General features: G+C 41.0%; 1 protein-coding gene across 1 annotated transcript in view; it reads right to left on the bottom strand.

The window, feature by feature from the left end:
- pgm5 (phosphoglucomutase 5) overlaps positions 1 to 27,962 on the bottom strand; it is a 294,643-nt gene that overhangs the window by 124,413 nt on the left and 142,268 nt on the right. Inside the window, exon 2 of the mRNA XM_048527372.2 lies at positions 1,906 to 2,068. Within this exon, the coding sequence (XP_048383329.1) occupies positions 1,906 to 2,068 (163 nt within the window). The remainder of the gene's footprint in view (positions 1 to 1,905; positions 2,069 to 27,962) is intronic.

Here is a 27,962-nt window from a genome sequence, read left to right as displayed (position 1 = left end):
CATCTAGTCATCTCTTCTCCAAGGGGAACAACCTCCCAAATCTATCTTCAGAACCAATGTTCCTCATCCCTGAAACCATTCTCATAATGTGTCTTCGGTATCCTGTCTAATGCCTTCCTATCCTTCCAGTGGTGTAGTGCCCAGAATGGACACAAGATTCCAGCTGAGACCAAACAGTGCTTTATAAAAGCTCACATAATTTCTCAGAAAGCAAGAACTGCAGATGGTGGAGTCAGAGATAACACAGTATGTTCAGGACCCCCAAAACATCACCTTTCCTGCTCCTCTGATGCTGCCTGGCCTGCTGTGCTTCTCCAGCTCCATTCTGTGTTATCACATAACTTCTGTGCTTGTTAACTCTATGTCTCTATTTATAAGAGCAGATCCCATTTGTCCTTGCTATTTCATCAACTTTTGCACATACACCCTCAGGTTTCTCTGTTGCTAATGTTACCCACTTACCACATTATTTTCAATTGCGTCTGCTTTTTTTTAGCAAAACGTATCATTTCAAGGTTCACTGCATTAAATTTTATTTGCTACTTGTCGTATTTCTTTGGCTTCTGTTCTCTTCTATACTCTCTTGAAGTCTATTGCCATCCTCTGCATGATTCACAATACCTGCAAGTTCTGTAAAATTTGAAACTGCACCCAAGTTTGTCATTAATGTGGATCAAGTAAAACAGTGGTCCTAGTTCTGAATCCAAGGAAATGTCACTGCATAGCTCCCTCCTGCCTGAAAATCAACTGTTCACCAGTTTCAGTTGAACAGAAAGGTTTTCTGTAACTCATCCAACTGTGCAAACATGCTGCCGCTGTTCCGTTTATCCCACAAACTTGACATGGTGCAAGTAAGGATATGAGCAGCAGAGTCCTGGATGGGCTGAAGTGTTAATGTTGTCACAAAAGTAAAATGCTGTGGAAACTCGCAATCCATAATAAAAATGGAAAATGCTGAAAATATTCCAAGGTCTGGCACCATCTGTGGAGAGGGAAACCGAGTTCATGTTTTAAGTGGCTGACCTCATGCAAAATTTGGGAGCAGTTCAAAACATAATGTACTGTGCTGTAATATTATTGGTCTTTCAGTCAAACACCAAAGACCTTATCCTGTTCATCAGTTCCGTATAACAATACATTCCCAAAAAAGATCTTTATCCTGAGGGATAACATTAACTAATGTGAATAAATTCATTCATGTTTTCATTTATTATAAGACTGCACTTGGGAGTTAGTGAAAGGTAGAACTTTATCGTCTGACATACCATTCACTTGATGGCAACATCAGTGAGCCCCTTGATGGGCTTATTAGCTTACAGCTTCATTCCTGGTGAATCCATTATCCAACACTGAGTTAAAAGACCTTTCTGAAAATGCAGTCCGCACACTCAGGAAATCCTGCAGTTGCGTATTTAACAGGACAGGATGACGCTCAAATTTCTTGTCTTGGGAATTATTCCATAATCCATAAACTCTCAGTAGGGCTGCTGTCCTTTCTTGAAGTGAAAAGCTGAGGCAAAAATGAGTTTGAAATTTTGCAGTCCCTGTACACCTTGCAGACAGTGGTCTCTCAGGAAATGCAGGATCATGAAAATATCCTCAGAGCTTTTACTGACTTAAAAACTCGTAGCTGTTTCTTAGCCATTCCTTGTGATTTATGGTAATGTAAATCAATTCAAAAGATATTTTTGGCGCAGAGGAACACTGGTACAGGAAGCAACAATTTAGCCCCATAATTTTTATCTAATAACACTTGAGAAAGTTCTTATATCAATTTTAACAAGAAACCCTGATCTTAAAATATATGTTTTAGATGATGTTCCATTTTTTACAATTCATGTATGTAACTACATCGACCTCATATTACCATCTCCTGTATGAACATCTGTATCTGATGGGACTCACCTCCATTTGCTACATTAAACTTCACTCCAAAATCACCACCAGGTCCTCCAGGGTTATGGCTAGCTGTAAGCATGATTCCTCCGATGGCCTTTATCTTTCTGATGATGCAGGACACAGCTGGTGTGGACAGGATCCCATTTTGGCCAATCACCAATCGCCCAATCTAAACAACATAAAGATTGTGTTTAAAACAGTGTAGGAGAATTTGCTCTTGTACTCTTCCTTCAATGGTAAGCTTAGCAAATGACTGACACATTAAAGAATCAGTATTATTGCACAAAATTACAATGTATTTAGACTCACAAACAGGCCATTCAGCATTGTTGGTCAGTGTGTGTGTCCATGCTCTACATAAGTCTCTATCCAATCCCTACTTCATCCCAACTTGACCAAGGGTCTAGGCCTGAAACATTAGCTTTCCTGCTCCTATGATGCTGCTTGGCCTGCTGTGTTCATCCAGCTCCACACCTTGTTATCTCGGAGAGAATATGGAACTTGCCATTCCAGGGAGCAGTTAAGATGAATAATATGGATGCTTTCAATGAAAAACAGGAAGTGTGTCTTGGCCTGAAACGTCAGCCTTCCGGCTCCTATGATGCTGCTTGTCCTGCTGTGTTCATCCAGCACTCCACCTTGTTATAGAACATAGAACATAGAACATTACAGGACAGTATAGGCCCTTCGGCCCTCGATGTTGTGCCGACCTGTCATACCGATCTCAAGCCCATCTAACCTACACTATTCCATGTACTTCCATATGCTTGTCCAATGACGACTTAAATGTACCTAAAGTTGGCAAATCTACTACTGTTGCAAGCAAAGTGTTCCATTCCCTTACTACTCTCTGAGTAAAGAAACCACCTCTGACATCGGTCCTATACCTTTCACCCCTCAATTTAAAGCTATGCCCCCTCGTGCTCGCCGTCACCATCCTAGGAAAAAGGCTCTCCCTATCCACCCTATCTAACCCTCTGATTATTTTATATGTTTCAATTAAGTCACCTCTCAACCTTCTTCTCTCTCATGAAAACAGCCTCAAGTCCCTCAGCCTTTCCTCATAAGACCTTCCCTCCATAACAGGCAACATCCTAGTAAATCTCCTCTGCACCCTTTCCAAAGCTTCCACATCCTTCTTATAATGCGGTGACCAGAACTGTACACAATACTCCAAGTACGGCCGCACCAGAGCTTTGTACAGCTTCACCATAACCTCTTGGTTCCGGAACTCGATTCCTCTATTAATAAAAGCTAAAACACTGTATGCCTTCTAAACAGCCCTGTCAACCTGGGTGTCAACTTTCAAGGATCTGTGTACATGGACACCGAGATCTCTCTGCTCATCTACACTGCCAAGAATCTTACCATTAGCCCAGTACTTTGCCTTCTGGTTACTCCTACCAAAGTGCATCACCTCACACTTGTCTGCGTTAAACTCCATTTGCCACCTCTCAGCCCAGCTCTGCAGCTTATCTATGTCTCTCTGGAACCTACAGCATCCTTCGTCACTATCCACAACTCCACCGACCTTAGTGTCGTCTGCAAATATACTAACCCATCCTTCTACGCCCTCATCCAGGTCATTTATAAAAATGACAAACAGCAGTGGACCCAACACCGACCCATGTGGTACACCACTAGTAACTGGTCTCCAGGATGAACATTTCCCATCAACTACCACCCTCTGTCTTCTTTCAGCAAGCCAATTTCCAATCCAAGCTGCTATATCTCCCACAATCCCATTCCTCCGCATTTATCACGGATTCTTCAGTTCCTCTTATCTCTGATACCATGTTCTGTCCTGCTTCCTTCAATTTCCTATTAGAATGTAAGCAACTTTCTTATACCTTTGCTTTGGGTCTCCCTCACAGCTTTTCTTCGTCAGTCTTATCAGACAACTCTGTAGTGTTAATGTTAATGTGAGATTTGTAGGTGTAAGGATCTGCTCCCATTCCTCTTTCCTTGACTGGGTCTAAGGGCCTTTTTGATTTACGTGTTTTTTCTTTATTCATCCATGGGATGAGGGTGCCGCTGGCTAGATAGCATTTATTGCCCATCCCTAATTTCCCAGAGGGCAGTTAAGAGTCAACCACATTATGGTACTGCATAAATCACAACTGTGTCATTAGAAAGAGAAACTCTTGTTTATCAAGGTGTAGTTTATTGCATGATAACAATTAGGTACAAGTTTGGATTCTTGAATTGCAGTAGAAGTTCTGATCCAGAAAATGTGGGTTCAAATCCCACATGTTCCAGAAATGTGTCATAACATGTCTGAACATGTTAACTAAAAATACTCACATTAGCCATTAGACAATGATGGTCAGACTACGAGGTGAAATGTGGATATAGGTCTGCTCTACTCAATCCTAAGAGGTTTTGCCTGATCCCCCATCCAAACCATTTTCAAACTGGACAGAGCTTAATGCAGTGTCTAACATTAACCCTTCTGGAACTCTTGCCTTATATAGCAGAGCTCCTTCAGGTCACCAATTCAAAGTGACAACATCCCATCTCATCAGTAACACACCCTCCATCATAAAGTTGGAAGTGGAAACATTTACTGATGATTGCACAATGTTAAGCATCATCCACGACTCCTCAGATACTGAAGTTGTCTATACCCACATGGGATAACAAGGTGTAGAGCTGGATGAACAAGGAAGAAGGGTCTAGGCCTGAAACATCAGCCTTCCTACTCCTCCGATGCTGCTTGGCCTGCTGTGCTCATCCAGCTCTATACCTTGTTATCTCAGATTCTCCAGCATCTGCAGTTCCTACTAGCTCTGAAAAATACTCACACGGAGCAAAACCTGGAAGACATTTAGGGTTTGGTTGCTAAATGGGAGCAATATTCTCCTGCCACAATTTCAGATTACTCAGCAGTCAGATCATAGAGTCCCTATGGTGTGGAAACAGGCCCTTTGGCCCAACAAGTCCACACCAACTCTCAGAGCATCCCATCCACACCCATCCCCCTATAGCCCACCTAATCTACATCTCCCTGAACACTACAGGCAATTTAGCACGGCCAATCCACCTAATCTGCACATCTTTGGACTGTGGGAGAAAACTGGAGCAGCCAGAGGAAACCCACGCAGACACAGGGAAAATGTGCAAACTCCACACAGACAGTCGCCGAAGGCTAGAATCGAACCCAGGTCCGTGGCGCTGTGAGGCAGCAGTGCTAACCTTGCCTTATTATTGGCTTTATTGCCCATTGAGACAGCTTATCCATCTGGTCATCTGCGAGCAGAAAACCTACTGTAGATATTTAAAAGTCAACCTGTACTTGATTTCAAAAGGACGTCCATGAAACTCGCACTTTGCATTTCCCATTGGATGTCCACATGCACAATCCTTCCCTTGCACTCTTTTATCGGTCAGTCCCTAGCCCTGAGTTGAGGCCACTGAGCAACAATTCATAGCACTACAGTTTTGGAAGGATGTGAATGCCTGGGGCAAGATGCACAGGAGATTTACTAAACTTGTACCATAGTTGAAGGAGTGCAGAGCTTAGAGAGGCTAGCAAAGTTCTTTGAGCAGAGAAACGTACAGAGAGATTTAATAGAGATCTTCAAAGTCACAGAGAATATTGGTAGAATGAATAAAGGGAAATGATTTCCCGTACGATGGCAGTGTTGATAACCAGAGGACAAAGATTTAAAGTGATTTGCAAACATTCTAGGAGGGGGCATGTGGAGAATTTTCTTTTTACACAGCGTGCTGGTGTGATCTAAAATGTAACAAAAACAAAAATTGCTGGAAAAGCTCAGCAGGTCTGGCAGCATCATTGAGGAAGGGTCACTTGACCTGAAATGTTAGCTCTGATTTCCTTCCACAGGTTCTCCCAAATCTGCTGAGCTTTTCCAGCAATTTTTGTTTTTGTTACATTTTAGTTACAAATGTAGACAGAGGCCATTTGACCCATCATGCCTGTTCCAGCCCTTTGGAAGATCTCTAAAATTAGATGGATCTCTGAAACTGATGCTACCAGTCCCGCTGAGCTATTCCAGGAATTCCTGTTTCTGTTTCTGATTTACAGCATCCGCAGTTCTTTCAGAGATCTAAAATATGTTGCCTGAAAGGATGGTGGAAGCAGATTCAGCGATACTATTCAGAAAAGGATTTGGAGTGGTATTTCAAGGGAAAAATAAAAGGCTAAGCATGAAGAGGAGGAGGGTGAATCTAATTTCAAAGATCTTCCAAAGAGCTGGAACAGGCATGATGGGACAAATGGCCTCTGCCTACTCTTGTTGGATTCCAGTTAGAGCTCAGAATTAAAGCTGTATGAACTCAGAACAAAGCTTAGCAATATCCTTATCCTTTCTCAAACCCTTCCGATCAAGAGACACTCTCTGAACTTACAATGATGTTATTCTGCTAACAAGGGTCACCAGGATCATTTTCTCTCAAAGCTGCTGCCTTATACAAAACAACCTACCCATCCCCCAGCACTGAAAAAAAACACTCTGGATTTCCTGAGTTCGGAAGTCATAAAACAAGAAAAGGCAAATAAAATGGATTTCTCCTTCGCTGTTTTTCTTGTGCAGCAGCAGGACAGTGAGCATATTTTTTGCTCTCAGTGACTGATGTCCTGTCATGGAGGATATGTTGTTTTCACAGCAATAAAACACCAGTGTTTTTCAGAGCACAACCCTGGCATTAAGGATCACTTCGCGTTGCTGAAATCAGAATTAGGTGCCAGTCTTCTCTGCAATTCAACATTATTTGTCTACCTTCATTGAAGAATCTGCTGAGATGAAATAATGAAATGAACTTGCTGGTGGCCCTTAGCAGTGATCAGCATCAATATTACATACTGAGCTATGAACTGAAGGTAAACTTTCAATGCTTTGTGCTATGGACCAGATCAGACACCCTCAAAATATATTAAGATAGCCTAGACCCTGACCTTTTCTCTTATTGTAAAGGTAAGTGAAATGCATTTCATTCCAGATGCAAATCAATTGGTCAAACTATTTGACTTTAAGCAAAACACACTATAATTTTACACTATAGTTAAAATACAGACAAAATAAAAATGAAATAAAAGAATTGTCTTAACCATAAGTCTACTGAAATGCTTAACAAAGTAATATATTCACTACTAACTAACTGTTTCAATATAGTAACATCCCATTAACACATCCTTGGCAAAGGTAAATTGAGTAAAACTGTTTGTCTCACATGTAATTTTAGCAGCAGGCAGGGAATGCCAGATTTAGCTGTAACAGAGAGAGAAAAAGAAATAAGAGCTTCCACATCCAGCCTCAAGACCCAAGCAACTGCTAAAAGTTAAAACTAAAAATCTTGGTTCTTTGGGAGCTTGATTGCACCCATTCAGTCTGCTTCTATTGTTCCAACTTAAAAAAAGACCCAAAGCGTCACAAGTTGTTTTCTTCACAGGCGTTGAGAAGACTGCTCAGTACCTCTGCCTCAACCTTTCTTCATTAAAAAGAAACTAGGACAAAATACACTTCTTCAACCTATAGTACGGTCAGAATTGTATTAACCTCTGACCTGACTCCTCTTACTTTATTATTCACCATTAGTTCAAGAAACCATGGATTTATCTCCAAGTTAATAAAATCATAAGGAATAGGAGAAAGACATCGAGCTTGCTCTGTCATTCAATACAATTTTGTCATGGCTCTATTTCTGTCCCTTGCTAATTCATCAATCCTCTATACAGACTAATATATTAGTTCAAACATTATAAGCTTTTACTTTGTGTGATAACCTTTAATGTGACAGCTCATTGAATGCCTTTTTGAAATCCAAATACACCACACCTAAAGGTTTGCCTTTATCCATTCTGCCTGCTACACCCTCAAAGGACTCTAATCATTTGTTTATTTGTTGAAAAAGGCCTAATTTTGACAAAGCTTTTCCATCTTGCTCTCATCAGGACGATTCACAAAAGCAACACTTAAGGGGGAATCCAGCATTTAAACTTCATAAAAGGAGGGTGTTGAATGGTGGGCAAATGAACTCTGATTTGTAGAGGTATTACCATGTAGAATGTACCCATTAATGCTGATTGACAGTTAACTGTCAGGCTTTATTGCCTGTGAACCTAGCTGACAATCCTAAATTGGTTCTTAGTGTAGTTCTTCTCACACTCAGGATTATCTAGCCAATGTTGCCCAATTGCAAAATCATATCTAATATCAGTGACTGTGTTGCAAGTTTTGCAAGTGTGAGCTGATTGGCCACATTCAGTATCTTGGTCGTTGTAAACAGCCAAAGGGAAATGCTGTTTGACACAATCCACCAGTTTCTGCGATATACGTCTGACATACCTAGCATTAGACCAACAACAGAGTTCATATACTGCTTTATTCATTTATACGCCTTCTCCCTTGCAATAAGACCAATGTGATCAATCAAAGGCCTTAAATTGACATTCTTGAGAATTGCCCTGATGAGTAGTAGATGAAAAATGTTTCAAAAATGTCTTTTTTACCTCAATACTCAAGTTCTGTAGTACCAAATGACTATTTGTTAAGCATGATGTTCCTTTCACAAGAACCATGTTGATCCTGTCTGATTATACTTTGAATTTCTGAATGTTTTGCAATGGCTTCCTTCATGTGACACTCCAGCATTTCCATCAGATTCCATAGTAGAGACTGTCATTGATTTATACAAGAGCCTAGTTAGACTGCAGTGAGAATGTAATGTACAATTCTGGTCTCCATACTATAGAAATGCTACACAGGTACTAGAGAATGTGCAAAAAACAATGAAATTAGTACAGTACTCCAGGGTTAGAGGTTCCAGGGTGGACTGACCTGGTTGGGTTTGTTTTCTTTAGAATGGAGAAGACTTAGAGGTTTAAAAATGAAACAGCAAATTGTTAGAAAAACTCATCAGGTCTAGCAGCTTTTGTGGAGAGAGAGGGATAGATTTGGCTTTTTGAATTCTATATAACCCTTCTTCAGAACTCTGAACTTTTCTTAAGGACTGCATGTTCTACCAGCTCATTTGGTAGCAACACTTCTTAGAACCTTTGTCTCCTGCTCTTCTCTCTGACCCCATCACTTCTTCTGATCCCACCTCTCATTCTGTAATGACTATTTCCCCTGACATTCCACTTCCTGTTGCAGGACAATCTGCACTCATCGTGTTTTTCTTATTTCAGCTCTCCTGCAACACATCTTAGTGATAACTTAAAGGTGATCTCAGGGAGCTTTTTAAATGTATCAATGGTTGGGACAGAATAGATTGGGACAGAATGTATCCAATTGGTGGAGAATCAAAACTAGGGTAGTATGTACAAAATAGAGCTAACAAGGTATGGAGCTGGTTGAACGCAGCAGGTCAAGTAGCATCAGAGAAGCAGGAAGGCTGACATTTCAGGCCTAGACCCTAGGCCCAAAATGTCCGCCTTCCAGTTCCTCTGATGCTGCTTGGCCTGCTGTGCTCATTCGGCTCCACACCTTGTGATCTCAGCATCTGCAGTTCCTACTGTCTCTAGTAAGTACAAAATCATTGTTAATAATGCTAAAAGGAAAACAAGGGGACATTTCTTTACTCAAAGTGTTTAGAATGCTGAACTTACTGCTATTGGAAGTGTTTAATGAAATAGCTTAGATGCTATCAAAGGAAACAAGAGGCGTATATGAGTAGGGAATAGAAAGATATAGTAAAACATTCAGGTGAGTAGATAAAATGGGGGAGACGCCTTGAAAACAGAAACACCAACACAGTCTACTTTAAGCCATGTGACCAGTTACTGTGTTATACATACTATGTAAATCTGTCACTTTTTGTTTGGTGGCTGAATCTTAAAGTTACAGGATTTTTTGTTTTGTCATTTAAGTTAATATTCCTTAGATGTTTCACCGACTATAGTTTCAACATTTTTGATGTTAAGTAAAATAAAGCTTTGACAGGGGCAGTGAGTGCTGATTCTCTGTGCATCTTCAAGGATGAGTTAAACTGTTTTCAAACTGGCACATAGATCAAATGGGATACAGAAGGTTATTGAGAACACTAAGTGGGACAATTAGCCATAAATCATAAGCCAGGTCCTGATCATATTGAGTGGCAGCAGACTTAAGGTTCCGCACAGTCTACTCCTGCTCTGGCTTCCTGCTGTTATACTGGGGACAGACTTAAGGTGATAGACAAAAGAGCAAGAGTTGGCAAGAGAAGGATTTGTTTTAAGCAACGAATTGCTACACTCTGGAATGTGCCGCCTGGAAGGGCTGTAGAAGCTGTTTCAAGAATAATTTCCAAAAAAGAATTGACTTAACTACTTGAAAAGGGAAAAGCTGTGGGGCCATTGGGAAAGAGCAGAGTGTGTGGACCTATTTGAATATACTTCCAACGAGCTGGCACAGCTCCATGAGTCAATAGCCTTTTTCTATAATTTGGTCAATGTGATCTCCCAATGGATTTATCACCTGAGGGGGTTATAAAAATAGTTATTTTGTTGTTTACCTTTTTTGTCTCTTCTTTTGCTGGGGAATGGGATTGGAGTCAGAACGAAGGGATGTAAAGACAATGACTTGTCACTATGTTCTATTCGTGAGTGTGGGACAAGGTTGATGGAACAACTGGTCAAATCCACAATGTTAATTTTGCATTTTTGTAGATCAGAAAGGGTCACGTTTATCATGAACAATGTCAGGGTTAACTTATTCTGCTGTTTGCACTGGGTGAGTTCCAGTGAATTAACTGCAAACATGCAAATATGCAGCTGTGCTTCAAGAGACCTTCAAACCAATTTTTCCCTTGATATTCTCTACTGGATATTCAGGGTCAGAAGGAGACAAGCCGGAGCATAACAGCAATACAAAAACAGATGTGTCAAAGTATTCTATCCAATTCTAACCAATTTCTGGTATTTTCCTGATCTTTGTATGTTCTCTGCTTTTGCTTTAATTGTGTCAGCTTTGCAGACTAATATTCATTTTCTGCCAACTTTTATATGGGTATGGTGCAAGCTGCAACAATGCATGATCTGCTGAGATGGTGGCTCTGACAAGGAAAGTGTTTAAACAGAAATAATTTTAAAATGGGTCCAGAGGATTTCAAGTAATGGGGCTGGGATGACTTCCTTTGGCAGCTTGTTCCATTGTGAGATTGTCCTTGGGAAGAAAGATTGATGACACACTGATTTGGAAACAAATGTTGTTTGTGGTTTTGTGTGAATGACTACCTCATGTTGTATCAATACCGGAGTGCACCAGGTACTTCTTCATCATAGTCTCAGGCAAAGAATTCAAAATTTCACAGTCCTGGGTTTTGCATGAAAATGATGGCTACATTAACAGCACACATGCACACTGGTACACAAATCATCCAATGTGCCCAGGGGAGAAAGAGACATGTAGTGAATTGTGAATCTCCAGAACTTGCCACTTAATTTACTCCATTCCTTCAACTGATTCACACAAACAGCATCTCACCCTCAAACACCCTTCTATTTCAAAAAAAACTTATAAGATTTGCACATTATTGCCTGTTAAATTACTAAGAAATTAAGGGACAGGAGGAGTAGAACACATAGCCCTGTGAGCGTGCTCTGGCATTCTCTACATTCATGGTGCACCTTCAGCTTCAACCCCATTTTCTCATGTCCCTTTATTCCTTATTTCATAGACTACAAAACTCTATTGATCTCTGTCTTGAATACTGTGAATGAATGACCATCAGAAGGCCTCTGGAATGCTTAAGACCAAAGATTCAAAGCCCCATGAGAGGAGAAATTTCTCCTCATTTTATTCTGAAATAATTGACCCTTATCCTAAACTAGGACTCCACATTCTAGCCTCTCCAGGCAGAAGAAACAGCATTTTTTCACTTTTGTACAAAGGATGTGGGAGCTGCTCTCTGGGCCAATGTTTACTTCTCCATCCTAGGTGACCCTGTGCTGAGCCCACCTTCTTGAATAACTGTAGTCCATGTGGCACAGTACCACCCCCAATGCTGTTAGGAAGGGAGTTCCAGGAGACAATGACAGTGAAAGAATTATTGAGAAAATTCCAAGCCAGGATGATGATTTTTCTTCATGGGATGTGGGTGGTGCTGACAAAGCCAGCCCTTCCTACTATCCCTAATTGCCCTTAAACTGAATGGCTTACTCACCACTCCAGTAGGCAGTTGAGAGTCAATCACATTGCTGTGAGTTTCGAGTCAAATGGAGTCTAGATTATTAACCAAACCAGAAGTTGCTGGAAAACCTCAGCAGATCTGTGAAGAAAAATCAGAGTTTACCTTTCAGGTCCAGTGACCCTTACAGCATCTGCACTTCTTTCAGTTTTTATGGAGTCTAGATTATGTTGCTTACCTCAACAGCTCCCACAGGCCCAGTCTATAAGATGAACTTTAGAGACCACCACCCACATGACATTCTGTGCCCTTGCTACTCTAGCTGCTTGTTCCAAATACTGTTCAGTACAGACGAAACTCTCCAAGAGTGCAGCACTCCCTTAGCACTAATCCTCTGACAGTGCAGCCCTCCCTTGGTATTGGTCCTCAAAACAGTACAGCACTCCCTCAGTACTGACCCCCAGACTTACAGTGTTCCCTCAGTTCTGAATCACTGACATTGCAGCCCTCACTTGGTGCTGACTCCCTGACAGTGTAGCACTCCCTCAGTACTGACCCTCCAACAGGGCAGCCTTCCCTCAGCATGTACCCTCCAACAGCGCAGCCATCCCACGGTACTGACCCTCTGAGAGTGCAGTCCTCCCTCGTTATTGACCCTTCAACAGTACAGCCCTCCTTCAGTACCGACTCTCTGACAGTACGACACTCCCTCAGTACTGACCCCCTGACCATGCAACCTCTCAGTACCGACTCTCTGACAGTGCAGCCCTCTCAATATTGACCGTCTCAAAGTACAGACCATCCTCAGTACTGACCCACCTTCAGTGGGGCTTTCACTAAACACATGATCCTCCGATAGTACAACAACACCTCAGTACTGAGGCGCCTTGCGTGCAACTCTCGCTTATCAGTGACCCCTGTGGCAGTGCAAATCTCCCTCAGCCTCAGACAGTAAAACACTCTCACTACCACCTTTGTAATATAGGAAACAGAGCAGTCAGTTTGCACACAGTCAGATCCTGCAAGGTGCGATGTAATAAATACTGGGTAATTTTATTTTTATTTCATTTATCTTAGTTTAGTTGAGGATACCAGGAATAACTGCCCTGTTCTTCTTTGATGTATTGGCCTTTGGAGTTTTTACATCTACTAGAGAGTGCCTTGCTTTAACATCGTAACTAAAAATTGGAGGAAAACAGTTGGAGAAAAATGTAAATCAGAAATGTCTAAAGATGACTGCTTCTGACATTAGTGGACAATTGCATCACACTATTGTACTTTAACTGAGGTGATAATCTATTTCAAATAGTTTATCTGATGCCTGCATTAGAATAGCAGCGAGAAAGGAATGCTGTGGATATTTGGAGTCACAACAACATCACCATCAGAAATATCCAGCCTTAGCTAAACTTCTAACTGCAAATAAAAATCACATAACGGAGACAAGTATAGCATGGTAACTGAACTAATCATTTCAGAGGCTGCGTCTTATGATTTGGAGTCACAAGTTCAAATCCCACTATTTCAGCTGGGGAATTTTGAGTTCAACAAAATAAGTAAATATAGAATGAAAAGCGAGTATCAGTAATGGTGACCGGATTGCCCTAAAAATTCAACAAGCATACGAATCTTCTCAGGGGAAGAAAATCTTTACCTGACCTGATCGATATGTGGGCTCCAAACTAACTCGGAGCTGGTTCTAATCTGCCCTCTGAAATTCCCTAGCAAATCACTTTGTTGTATTTAGGTGGTTCAGCAGCACCTTCTGTAGGGTGAATTGGAATAGACTATAAATTCCAACTTTGTCAGCAAAAACCAGATCCTTCAAATAAATTTTAAAGAAGTAGTAAATGAGGAGCCACAGACACAAAAATAAATTGGAGCATGGTTGAAGTACAGTGAATTCTTAAATGGTTCAATAAAAGCTGCCACAGTTTTGCAAATGTGGTGAGACGTTAAACAAGTATTGCAATATAACGAAAAGAAAATTTAGGCTTGAGGTTAGGAAATTCCTCTGGAGGCACAGACATTTGATTCGTCCTCAGGAGAGACTTCCAGCTTGGTAAGGACAAAAACGAAAGAAAGGATTTGAAATAATTTTAAACTCAGCTGGATGCTCTAACAGGGGAATTTGTTCTTGCAAGGTGTGCTGCAATGGTCATTGTCTACTCCTTATCATGAACTTTCAATGAGAATCCACGACAACAGAGCCATTTCTGTGCTTAAGGTGAATATCAGACTGTTTCACATTCTGTGGTTCAAAGATAACCCCACTTGGAACAAGATACCACATCAAAAAAACACAATAATAGAACATAAATTTTTAAGCCACATGGATTCCAACAGCGAGGAGCCATGTCCTGATTTTAAACAGCAGAGCAGCCTTGAACCATCCTATTACAGGGATATTTTAGACACCTGCCTAAAACAGATCATTTGTCAACCTTTTGTGTCTGACTTGTGTGTCTGTTGCATTGCCGAACTGCAAACACAGGGTATCTGGTTTCCAATACTAGCGTCAGAAAACATATCTTCACTTATAAAACAAGAAATGGAAGTCACTGTTGGTTGGTGGTGGGGAGGGGCGTGGTGGTGGTGTTAGGTGCCAGCTCAAAATAGTTGAGGTGACTTTGTAGTCTGGAATTTGCTGTCTGAAAGGCCAGTGGAACCAGACTCAGAAAGAACTTTAAAGTGAAAACTGGATAAATGTTTGGGTTTAAGATAACAAAGTGTGAAGCTGGATGAACACAGCAGGCCAAGCAGCATCTCAGGAGCACAAAAGCTGACGTTTCAGGCCTAGACCCTTCATTTTTGCAGGTTGTGGTTGAAGATCAGGGAGTGATCCAAATTCGATATCTCTTTCAAAGAGCCAGCAGCGGTAAAATGGGCCAAATGGTATTCTTCTGTGCTGCATGATCCCATGAGTCTTTGGGTTGAATGGTGCTGCAAATGTCACTCTGTTTCAGTCTCCTGTTAAAACAGAACATTTCAGCCCATTGCTTTCTCTTCAGTTCCCACTCTTACACTTCCTCCTCAATGGGTGTTGGTTTTGCACAATATATTTGTGGGAGCCTCAAGCCATTTTCACGGATGGATATCGAATTCCTCAGCACAGTTCTTACTGCAATGGAACGCATGCTCTGTAGCCCATGTCTTAAAGATTAACCCCTCCCCACCCCAAATCAACCATTCGCTCACAATTTCTTGCTTTTTTTTGCCGTAAGTGTATGTTGATATTGATGCAGCTGGAGCAAAGGGATATCTAAGACCTCACTGAACAATGGGGCTACATTCTGAGCCTTTAATTAATGAGTTTTAAGGGCAAAAATGAAACAATGGAGAAGAACATGGGGCAAATTAGAGTCAAAAACGATACAAAATGTAGAACAGAGAGGGGAAAAGAAACATTGGATTGAGAGAGAGAAAAGGTAGAAATCTGAAAATCGGAGAACTCTGGACACCTGTGGAGACAGAAGGAGAACTTAAGGTTTCAGGCTGTGACAGGCTTTCATCTGATTAAAGATCATAATCTGTTTTTCTCTCTCCACGGACGCTGCCTGAAATGCTGAGTATTTCCAGCATTTTTTGTTTTTTATTACAAAATTAACAAAGCAGTGCTGATAGGGTGCAGTGCATGAGTCAAAAAATATCTTGATTGCCTTGTCCAGTTTTCAGCACTGGGCCAATTCTGCTGGTATTGCTAAGAGTAGCCAGAAGATGGTTCCAACGTCTCCATTTGGGGGAAAGGCTGGAGAACATTCACTATTTGTCCTCAAAAGAGGCAATGGTGTAAGGCAACAATTCAATGGTTACCCTCCACTCCCATACAGGAATATATTAATTTACAAGATGGCAAAGTAAAGATAAATCATTATGGCAACAATATTTAAATACTTCCTTTAGTGTAAACTAAACATCACAATTTTAATAGACCAAGGCTGCACAGATTGAAACCAATGGAAGGCAAATTGTGAACAACATACAGGATAGATTTCCAATAGAGAAATGAAGGCAACAAACCTTATACATTTAACTGCTCTGAAGGACATAAAGGGAATGCATTCATCCCCTCCAACCTGCTTCCCCATTCAATTTGATCATGAACAACTGTATCTTTACACTGTTTGAGAGGCAATGAATACTGTGACAAGTAACTCACCTCCTAACCCCCCAAAGCCTGTCCACCATCTACAAGGCACAAGTCAGGAGCGTGATGGAATACTCTCCACACACCTGGATGGGCGTAGCTCCAACAACACTGAAGACAGTGAACATCATTCAGGACAGAGTACCACTTGATTGGTAAAAACCAAAAGAACTGTGGATGCTGTAAATCAGGAACAAAAACAAAGTTGCTGGAAAAGCTCAGCAGGTCTGGCAGCTTCTTTGGAAGAGAAAACAGAGTTAACATTTTGGGTCCCGTGATCCTTCCTCAGCTCTGAGCAAGGGTCACCAGATCTGAGACGTTAACTCTGTTTTCTCCTCTACAGATGCAACCACTTGATTGGTACCCCATCTACAAGCATCCACTCTGTCCACCATCTATGCTCAAGACCAGCAGTGTATATGATCTACAAGATACACTGCAGAAGTTCATCAAAGATCCTCAGACAGCAGCTTCTGAACCGAAGATTACTTCATCTTGAAGGCCATGGGCAGCATGGGAACACCATCACCCATAAACTCCCCTCCAAGACACTCACTATCTCACTTGGAAATATATTGGTGTTACTTCACTGTGACTGAGTAGAAATCCTGGATTTTTTTCCCTAATGGCATTGTGGGTTCAAAAAGTCAACTCACTACCACCTTCTCAAGGGCAATCAGGGGTGGGCAATAAATGCTGGTCAGCCAACAGTGTCCACAAACGAATGAAACAAAATCTACCCACCATCATAAAGTAATACTTAATATCCTTTGCCAAGACAAAAAAAATCTATAGATAAGATTTTCGTTTGTTTAAACAGAATTGACATCAGCAGCCCCAACCCCACCTCATCCACCAAAAGCAGCTTTAAAATATTCAATCGATATACAATCTCAATAACTTTTCTGTGGTTAGATTTCTGATTTCTACCTTTCCTTGCATGAAGAGGTCCTCCCTGGCATCACTTGTGAATGGCCTGCCTCCAGTGTTAAAGTAAAGCCTTTTGTACTGACCCAATCCTAGCATGGCAAATAGTTTCTGTAGATCCACCCTCTGAGCTTCCTTAACTATCTTAAATGTTCCAATTACGATACCTGAGAAATGGGACAATTAACTCTCTGAATGCAGGTGAATGGCCCTGATTCAGGAAGTGGCGTGGAGAGTGGCTCAGTGGGTAGCACTGCTGCCTCACAGCACCAGGGACCCAGGTTCAGTTCCAGCCTTGCATGATTGACTGTGTGGAGTTTGCGCATTATTCCCATGTCTATGCAGGTTTCCTCCCACAGTCCAAAGATGTGCAGGTTAGGTGGGCTGGCTAGGCTAAATTGCCTGTAGTGTAGATTAGGTGGGTTATGGGGGATGGGTCTGGGTGGGATGCTCCAAGGTTCAATGTGGTCTTGTTGGGCCGAAGGGCCTGTTTCCACACTGTAGGGATTCTATCATTACTTTGCAATCTATACTTTAAAGGGGATCGCATGAATAACTGCAAAAAATGTCTATTGAAGTTTTTTAATGAGCTGCAAGTTTACACCTATAAAATGTGGCTACTTTGGCGATGGACCATTTGGAACCACATACTATACTAGGTGTGCTATCAATATGTTGAATTAAATTTTCCTAGCTCCATGGTGATAGGCTTGGTTGCAGTGTTGCTAGGTAAATACCAGAGTGGCTGTTGTTTGTGGCTGCTGTGGTGCATTTCCAACTCAATTCCTGGACAGTTCAGGAGAATCCTGGAGGGTTTGCAATTCTATGCTGAATGCTTACCTTTGAGGACAAAACAGTGACTTGGTTCTTAACCAAGCGGTGAATTTTAACTTGATATGTCAGAATGGTAAATTGGTTCAGTTGGAAGCACTCTCACTGCTAGGTCAGGAGGCTATGAGTCCTATAGTCACAGCAGGGGATTGAGGTCATATTGCAGTCTGAACGTACTAATAGAGTGTTGCATTACCACAAGTGTTTTAGGTGAAGAGTTACATCATACTGACAGCACAGAAATGGGCTCTTTGGACTGTCAGAACCATACTGGTGTTTATTCTCCACGAATCTGTTTGCATCAGCCTTTATCTCACCTGAACAACATATCAATCGATCCTTTCCCCTGTCCCGCATTTGTCTATTTGCTCCTTGAATGCATCTGCACTACTCTCCCCACCCATTCCCTGTGGCAGCAATTGCATATTCTCAACACTCTTGACAATAAAAAGTTAACTCTGAATTCTGTATTGGATTTCATTAGTGGCCATCTTATTGTTAATGGTGAATAGAATTAATGTTTCAAGTTCAACTTGAAGAGGAATCATATTGGACATGAGACTGTCTCCACAGAAGCTGCCAGACCTGCTGTGCTTTTCCTTCACTTTCTGCTTGTATATCTGATCTCCAGTATTATGTTTTTATGTTTGTAGTCACCTAGCTTTGGTTTCCCCACAGGTGGAAATGGTCTTTTTTACGTTGAGAACATGCACTGGTAGTCCTATGGGAGTTGTACGTTCTATGACACAGTTTGAACAGCAATTAAGAATTTAGCTGAATCCTGGCTGATATGCTTTGCTATCTCCATCTCAATTGCTCATTGGTTTCATTGCTGTTTGTAGGATTGTACTGTTTGAAAAGTATTCTCCCTAATAATTGCAGCCACTGTATGTCAAACAGTGATGCATTTTACGTGCCATGCTTTGAGATGAAATGAGCATGTGAAACATTTCTTACTTTCCCTTGCTCATTATTTTTTCTTACTTCATGTTTCTGTCTGAATAACTCCCTGTACTAAATGGGTTGCATGCGCAGCAACACAATTCCTGGCCAGATGAAGGCAGTCGAGAAAATCCCTCATAAATCATGTTTGGAGACCTGTAGTGTCCCGAGTGACTGGGATTGATTTTATGAACACAATATGAAACCAACTTCGACTGATTGCACTTTACTGAAAAATAACATCATTTTTTTGAGGGAAGTCTTTGATATCAGTCATGATCACTGTTTGTTGTATTTTGCATAGACTCCTTTGAAATAAATCCTGTTGACAATTATATGCAGGGCTCTATTTAAATGGAATCAGTGGAATGGTTGCTGGCAGGAGCTTTTTAAAGAGACTGCAAATTACTGTACTCTGCTGATTAAATAGCTTCTATAGACTGTTTTCTGTGTTGAGCCAATTAAATAGACTGTCAACTGTTTACAGTATTGTATTCTTTAAATAAATTCAGTAGACTGATGGCTATAGTGTGCTGTTTAAATAGCCTTAGTAGACTGCTGGCTGTAATGCATTGTTTAAATTGACTCAGTACACTGTTGGCTGTAATGCACTGTTTAAATAGACACAGTATACTGCTCGTTAAGGTGTGTTGTTTAAGTAGATTCAGTAGAATGCTGGCTAGAATGTACTGTTCAAACAGACTCAGTAGACTTCTGGGTGTAATATGTTGTTTAAATAGACTCAGTAGACTAGGAGGCCATAAGGACTGCAAATGATAGAAGCCAGAAGCCAATAAATGTGGAGCTGAACAAACGCAGCATGTCAGACAGCATCAGAGGAGCAGGAAAGTCAATGTTTTGGGTTGAAACCCTTCACAAGGACTGGGGAGGGTGAGAGGAGCCCAGAAATAAATGAGGGAGGTGGTGGGGCAGGGGAAAGGTAGGTGTGATGGCGATAGGTGGATGCAGGTAAGGGGTTATTGTGATTGGTCAGTGGGAAGGGTGGAGTGAATAGGTGAGTAGGAAGGTGGACAGGTTAGATCAGTTCAGGTAGGTGGGACATGGGATAAGGATGGGGTGGAGGGATTTTGAAGCTAGTGAAGTCAATATTCGGGCCATTGAGCTGTAAGCACCCAAGGTGAAATATCAGGTGTTATTTCTCCAGTTTACTTTTGGCCTCACTTTGACAGTGGAGGAGGCCAAGGGCGGGCATGTCACTGGGGGAGTGGGAGGGGAATTAAAATGGATGGCAAACGTAAGGTTGGGCTGGTTGATGTGTGCAGAGTGCAGATGCTCGACTGCGTTTGGTCACCCCGATATAGAGGAGACCTTGTTGGGATCAACAGATGCAATAAATCAGGTTGGATGGGGTGCAGGTGAATCTCTGCCAGATCTGGAAGGATTGTCTGGGGCCTTGGATGGAGGTGAGAGGGGAGGTATGGGGGCAGATGTTGCACCTCTTGCAGTTGCAGGGAAAGGTACCAGGTGTGGTGAAAGGCTTGGTGGGGAGTGTAGAGCTGATGAGGAAGTTGCAAAGTGAACGGTCCCTGTGGAAAGCAGACAGGGTGGGGAAGGAAATACCTTTTTGGCGGTGGGTCTGATTTGTAAGTAGCAGTATTGTCAGAGGATGATGTGTTAGATTCAGAGGTTGGTGGTGTGGTGCATGAGGACTATGGAGACTCTATCCTTATCATTGTTGGGGCGAGGGCGTTTGAGGCCAGAAGTGTGGGAAATGGAGGAGATGTGTTTGAGGGGATCCTTAATTACAAAGGAGGGGGAACTATAGTCTCTAACGTAGGAGGATATCTAGGATGAAATGGAGCAGAATGCCTCATCCTGGGAGAAGATGCAGCAGGAGGAATTGTGAGTTTGAGATAGCATTTTTGCAGAAGGGTGGGGTGAGAGGAGGTGTATTCGAGGTAATTGTGGAGTCATTGGGTTTGAAACGAAGTCAGTGGTGTGTCGGTTTCTGGAAATAGAGATGGAGAGGTCCAGGAAGGGGAGGGAGGAGTCAGACATAGAGAATTTGAGGGCAGTGTGGAAGCGAATTTGGTGCACTGTTTGAGCTCCTCATGGGACCATGAGGCAGCACTGATACAGTCATCAATATAGCGGAGAAAGAGGCGAGAGATGGTGCCTGTGTAGTTGTGGAAGAGGGACTGTTCCACGAATCCTACAAGGAGGCAGGAATAGCTCAGGCCTATGCAGGTATTCATAGCCATCCCTTTGGTTTGCAGGAAGTGGGTGGAATCAAAGGAAAAATTGTTGAGGGTGAGGACCAGTTCTGCCATGACCCAGTAGATTGCTGGCTGTAATGTATTGTTTGAATAGACTCAGTAGCCTGCTGAGTGTAAAGCACTGATTAAGTAGACTGAGCAGACTGCTGGCTCTAGTGTGCTGTTTAACTAGACCCAGTAGACTGCTGATTATGGTGCACTGTTAGTGGTACTGTGCTGTTTAAATAGTCTGTGTTTACTCAGTAAGGAAGCCTCATTTAGTGCAAAATAGACTGTTCGCAATGAGTTCTGCATGGCCTGCCTCCAACTGATTGACTGACAAAGCAATGCAAATAGACACTCTGCGCAAAATGTATAGTCAAACAAATTAATCAATTCTCCATGAAAGAATAATTTCCTTGTTGTTATCACCCACCTTCCAAGGTCCAGAAACTTAGCTTTTGAACTCCAGCATTGCACTAGTAATTTATTGAAGAGCCATTTCTCTTGACCTTACAACTGAAGCAAGTGTTTTAACATATGCCCACTAATGAAGGGAATACAATAAGCACGGGGAGTCTTAGAGCAAGACATTAGATAGAAGTAAGTATGTTACTTTCATGGTTTGCACTCCGTTTTTCTCGGGAAATTACAATTACAAACTGTTTATGGATTCTGTGCATAAGCCCATTTATTTTGCTCACGATTTGTTTGTACTGAAATTGTCAGTTTACTTTCTGTAACTTGTGAGCCTCCCAGTTTCTCTATCCCACTTTGTTCATTCTCACAGGATTGAATCATAGGCTCATTCAGCCTATCATGTTTTGCGATATATTTGGGCTCTCGTGGGCACAGGAACAGTGTCCCTCTGAACCAGGAGGCCTGGGTTCAAGTCCAACCTTCTCCAGAAATATGTAATAACACGTTTGAATAGGTTGATTACAAATATCTACAACATTGGTTAAGGGAGGAAAAAGCAGTCTGTGCCACCTCTTTGAAAGCACTATCCAAATAACTTCAATGACCTGTTCTTTCAGCAAAATCCTCCAAATGTTTCGTTTAAAATATATGTATCTAATTCTTTTACATTGTTATTGTTGAATCTGGATTCCAGATGATACAGTTCATTAAGTAAAATGATTTGTATTCATATCTTCCCTAGACATTTTTGCAAAATATTTTAAATCCGTAATCACTGGTTACCAACATGGTGTCACAAAAAATAATTTTTTTTCTTACATTATCCATTTCTAAAAATTATTTCACTGATGATTGTACTCCACTCACTAAACTCCTTCAGGTTAATCGGCCCCTATAAACATAGTGACTCAATGATTCTCAGCATGTCTAATCTTCCCATTCTAAATCACACATTATTTCTTCAGATCTATTGCCTTCCAATTTACCCTATTCTGCATCTCTTGTGGGTCTAACCAAGAGCAGCCATTTTCTATCTTTAGTGAGTCCATCCAAAATCTCTCTTTATTCATTAACACTGTTGCCCCTTCTCAAATTCACTCGACTTATTGTCTGCAAACCCAATGCCCCTCCACTTCAATTGCCAAAGTTTCCTCCATTAAGTTTGTTTGCCAAGTGTTTCATGGCAAACGCTAATTTTCTCTTCAACAATGCTCAACTCCCTGACAAGGCATAGATTAACCAAAATGTTCAGTCCAAGTGTTAGAATATGAGAGGAGGTTACATAACTAGGTTTGCACTCCCTGGAATATTAAGTGTTAAGAGGGGCTTTGTTGGAGGTTTTTAAGAATTTGAAAGGAATTGACAGAGAGATAGCTGTGTTTTTCACTGATGGAGTGGGGACACACTTCTTTGCACGCAAGGTGCTTGAAGTACAGAGCTCTCACACTCAAATAGCAGTAGATATTTACTCAATTAATTATTAATCACATCGATAGATACTTGTCACACAAGGTTGTTAAGAGGTACGGGGTCAAGATGAAATTACTGTACAAATCAACCACAGTCTTATGGAGTGGTGAGACCGAATGGCTTCTTCCTCTTACGTGAGGACTTTTGTCTTCAAGTGAGTTCACCTTCAAAGACTGAATGTGCTGTGTGTACATAACGTTATGACTCTGCCAGTTAGAGGAAAGGTGCAATCTTCACATGTACAAATCAGCTTGTTTGTCGTAATGTTCATAACTTGTAATGTTCATAACTTGTAATGTGTTTTACTGTTTTAAATGAACTAACCCACCGCAATTAATCCAGCCCTAATGAAAAATTGATCATTACACCATTATCATTAACATGACATGGTAAGCAGGGGTGGAAAGCATCATACTGATGAAACTTATAGTGCTTGAATTAATGGATGGGACCACTCCTGATGCTATCGCTCTTTAAAGCATCAGGAGAGTGATAAAAACCCAGCTTCTGGTTAGTCTGCATGGATTTCGAAGATGCATATTGAATTTAGTTCTTTTGGTATAGTTTTTGCTTCATAACTTATAATGCTGACTGACCCACAAATTTAATCAGGCCATAAAACAATAAGAATATAAGTTGTAGAAGCAGAAGTAGGCTGTTTGGCCTATTGAGTCCATTCTACCATACAATGGTCTGATAAACTTCAACTCCGCTTTCCTGCCTTTTCTCTACAACCTGTGATTCACCTACTGATTCAATATCTGTCTATTCAGTCTTAAGCTGACTGAATGGCCAGGCCTTGACAGCCCTCTGTGGTAAAGATTTGCTATGCCTAAGAGAAAAAAAATCCTCCTCATCTCCAACTTAAATTAGCAACCCCTTAGTCTGAGAATATGCCCTCTGGTCCTAAACTCTTTCACAAGGGGAAACGACTTATCCACATCTACCCTGTCAAGTCCGCTAAGAATCTTACATGATTCAATAAGGTTGTCTCTCATTCTTCTAAACTACCATGAGTTCAGACCCAACATACTTGAGAAATCTCTCCCCATCAGAAAACCGTTCCATACACAAGATCAAACTCGTTAACCTTCTCTGGCTACCACTAATGCCAGTATATCTTTCCTTAGATAATGGGACCAAGATCACAGTATTCTAGCTATGGTTAGACCAGTGCTTTGTACATTTTTAGCAAGACCTCCAAATTTTATATTCCAATTCGAAGTGAGATAAAATGCCTTCCCATTTGACTGCTGAATGGATGCCAGCATTTTGGAATTCATGTACTAGGATCCCAAATTTTCCCACATTATGTTCCATTTTGCTATGTTTCTGCCCAATTACTTAACCTATGTGTATCCATCTACAGACTCCTCGTGTTAGCCTCATTGCTTGCTCTCCCACCAATGAGCATCCCAGATGAACAGTTGATTATTAGACCATTATCATTAAAATGACATTTCTAGTTCCAAATTCCTGTGATCAAGGCTATTATATCACCATTATAATCTGACAACTTTGTTTCCTATCTGTCCCGACATGTTTCTGCAAACGACAAATACATTCACTAACAAGTACGGAAGTCATTAAAGGTGATGTCACAACACAGGCACAAATTGCATAAAGCAGTCGCTAAGCTTTGTGTTAGAAACAGTGCACAAAATTAAACAAAATCCCACCTTTAACTCAATGACAGAGGGACAAGACCTGGTGGAATAAACTTGGAACTTGCAGTAATTTTACTGAATTCTGGACAGCTGGGAAAGAGTTAATGCAAACAGTCAACAGCCAATTGCAAGAACAAGGAATTTTCACATCAAAAATGTTTGACTTGGGTTAATGATCAATAAGTCCAGGAAACTGGGTGGTAATTTAAGTCATTTGAGTCAACTGCATGCTTCTCCTCAATGATTATATTTGCATCTGGGTGTCCCTGAACTGAGACAACATGGCAATATACTGATAATCACAACCAGTGGGTACCATGAAAGACTGAGATACAGCACCACCTCTGGGATTGCCATTTTAATTTGTTTTGCTAATTATTCCATAAAGTTTAAGGGGTTTTTTGTTACTTTTTGATTTTTTTTATTATTACTGCTGCTTTTTTCAGATGGCAGCACTAATTACCGTTTCTAATTAATAAAAGCCTCAGACTATAAAAGTGGTGCACCTAGGTTGCCAATCCACCAATATAACAAGGGCTGAAATGATCTCCCTTTCCTTGAAATGTCCTTCAGTCCTTCTGAGATAGCTGCATTCTTCTCATTCAGGCCTCTTGGCCAGCATCTACTTCTATTGCTCAAATATCTGATGTTATACTTTTAGCTATCTGGACCATTCACTGTTGAATTTCCTCTCTCAACCTCTCACCTCTCTTTTGCTTTTAAGATGAAGTCCTCTGTGAAAGACACATTGTATGTTTAATCGGATTAAAGATTTCCTAATAAAAGCAATTTGTGTTGCTGAACACAGATGTAAGAAATTACTATTTTGTGGAGTTTTAGACATCCTAAGGGGGAAGATGGAATTGGTCTCATTGGAGGACAAGGAAATGTGGTATAGTACATAATAGCAGGCTGCAAGTTCACTGCGAGCTTGATTTATCTGCACAGGCAAAGATGAATTTAATCACCTCAATATACAGCAGGATATTGTTCATTCCACAGGGCTACCAGGAATTATGATTTCTTTATGAAGAACATACCGTCACAGAACCTAAATAAAATTGAATCTTACAGCACAGAGAGAGGCCCTTCAGCCCTGGCTGATATAAAATGCTGCTCATCAAGGATACTGAGGCATTGCATACCTGACTTTAGGGAGAGGCAGTGCTATTGTCAAAGGTTTATGCATTAGTAAATATAGGGCAATTAGTGATGGGAAACCAACGTCTGAAGAGTTATTTCAATGGCAATGAGAATAAAGCACAATCCTTATGAAGAACATACAATCATAGAATCATTGCATGACTGAAACAGGACCTTCAGCCCATTGTCGCTCTGCTAGTTTATTGAAAGAGCTATCCAACAAGTACAACTCCCCCACTCTTTCCATAGCCTTGCAAATTCTGTCTTGTCTTTCGAAAGTCACTATTGAATTTGCTTTTTGTGCCCTTTTAGGCAGTACATTCCAGATCATAACAAATTGCTGTATAAATAAAATTCCTATTTATTTGCTGGAAATTTTGCCTGTTGTTTTAAACCTGTGTTTCTTGGTTGCTGAGTGTTCAGTCAGTTGAAATAGCTTTTGGACATTCACTCTATCTCAATCCTTACATTATTAACATTCTTTCAGATTTCATGCTGAGCTGAACTTGTCTTATTGGAAAGTGAAGAACTAAAAAGAGAAATTATTCAGATACTTATAAATTAGATGCATAGACGATGTAAAATATTCATTGCAGACTTATAAAACTCAAAAATTAGCATCCCCTGAACAAAACTTAAACTGGAATAATCACTTCCTAGAAAAACGTACAATGGTGAAGTAAATTAATGAATAACAGCAGATAAATTCTTTATAAGGAAGTTACACGTTTATTTAGTTAATAATAAGGTTGAAGGGTAGAAGAATAAGTATAGACAAAGATGATTGAATAATTTTGGAATATAATAGTCACTGTTGTTGTGACCTTGAGAAATGTCATCTTTGGAATGCAACTGGCCAGGCTTGACAATCTTGCTTGTGATGTCAGACATATTCTAGTGTTTTGCTCAAATATCTCAAAGTGCATTATTAAAGCTTTAATTCTCAATCTTCTCAATATTCTTGGTTTACCTCCATTGGGATTATAACCCTTAGACTGCTTGCAGCCTGGATATATTTCTGACATCTGGCTAGGTCATTTAAAAGAAAGCATTTTTGATACACATCTTGAATTCAATGGAATAAATAAACTGGGCAGGTTGTGAGTTTTACTGTCACCCAGTTTCCATTCATACCAGATATCAACTTCATTTGCTAATTTTGCAATAATGAAACTGTGCATATCTCAGGATCAGTTTCACCATCTTAGCTTTAATCTTATTATAGACTGATACAGCACAGGAACAGGTCATTTACCCTAATGTGCCTGTGCTGCCTCTTAAACAAGATGTGCAGATGCCAGTGTTGTACCGGGTGGACAAGGTCAAAAATCACATAACACCAGGTTATAGTCCAATAGGTTCATTTAAAAACACTAGCTTTCAAAGCTCTGCTCCTTCCTCAGGTGTAGTGTGGAAGAGGAGGTACAGAATTTATAAGCAGAAAAGTAACATCCTTAAAAATGGCTGACTGACTGCTTCCTGTTGTATCTTTAATCAGTTAGAAAGGAGATGCAGGTTTCTATTGATTAAAGTGCAAATCCCAGAATTTCGTTCAAGTCATTGCCCTAAGATGATTAGAGGTTTTATTAGTGTATACAAGAGGCAACATCTCAGGTCAGACAATGCATTCTAGGTGTGAGGCCTTCTTTAGAATCTGTGTTTGAACCTTGAACAAAATAGAATGTATCTGCAAATACACAAACATCTGGCATGAAATAAGTGTGTGTGTGTGTGTGTGTGTGTGTGTGTGTGTGTGTGTGTGTGTGTGTGTGTGTGTGTGTGTGTGTGTGTGTGTGTGAGAGAGAGAGAGAGAGAGTATATAGTATGGTGGGGTCACCTGTAGCATGATCATGGTTGAAGCCACCTTCATGATTATGGAACTTGGCTATCAGCCTCTGCTTGGCTATTTTGTATCTCAAAGTCCGCTTTGGAGGAAGCTTACTTGAAGATTGGGGGCTGAATGTCCTTGACCTCTGAAGTGATCCCTCGCTGGGAGGGAACACCCCCATGTGGTGATTGCTGCAGAGTGTCCATTCATCTACTGTCGTAGTGTCAGCATGGACTCGCAATATACCGTAGCTCAGGGCACCCTTGCTTGCAGTGTATGAGGTAGATGACATTGGCCAAACCATATGAATATCTGCCATGCACTTAGTGGGTGGTGTTCCCACATGTGTCAGTAGTGCCCATGTTGAACATCTGACATGTCTCGCAGAGGTTGCCATGGCAGGG

The sequence above is a fragment of the Stegostoma tigrinum genome, chromosome 3 (genome assembly GCF_030684315.1).
Source record: "Stegostoma tigrinum isolate sSteTig4 chromosome 3, sSteTig4.hap1, whole genome shotgun sequence".
Lineage (NCBI taxonomy): Eukaryota > Metazoa > Chordata > Chondrichthyes > Orectolobiformes > Stegostomatidae > Stegostoma > Stegostoma tigrinum.
Note: the sequence above shows the minus strand (reverse complement) of the source record. Positions and strands in the feature narration are given on the sequence as shown.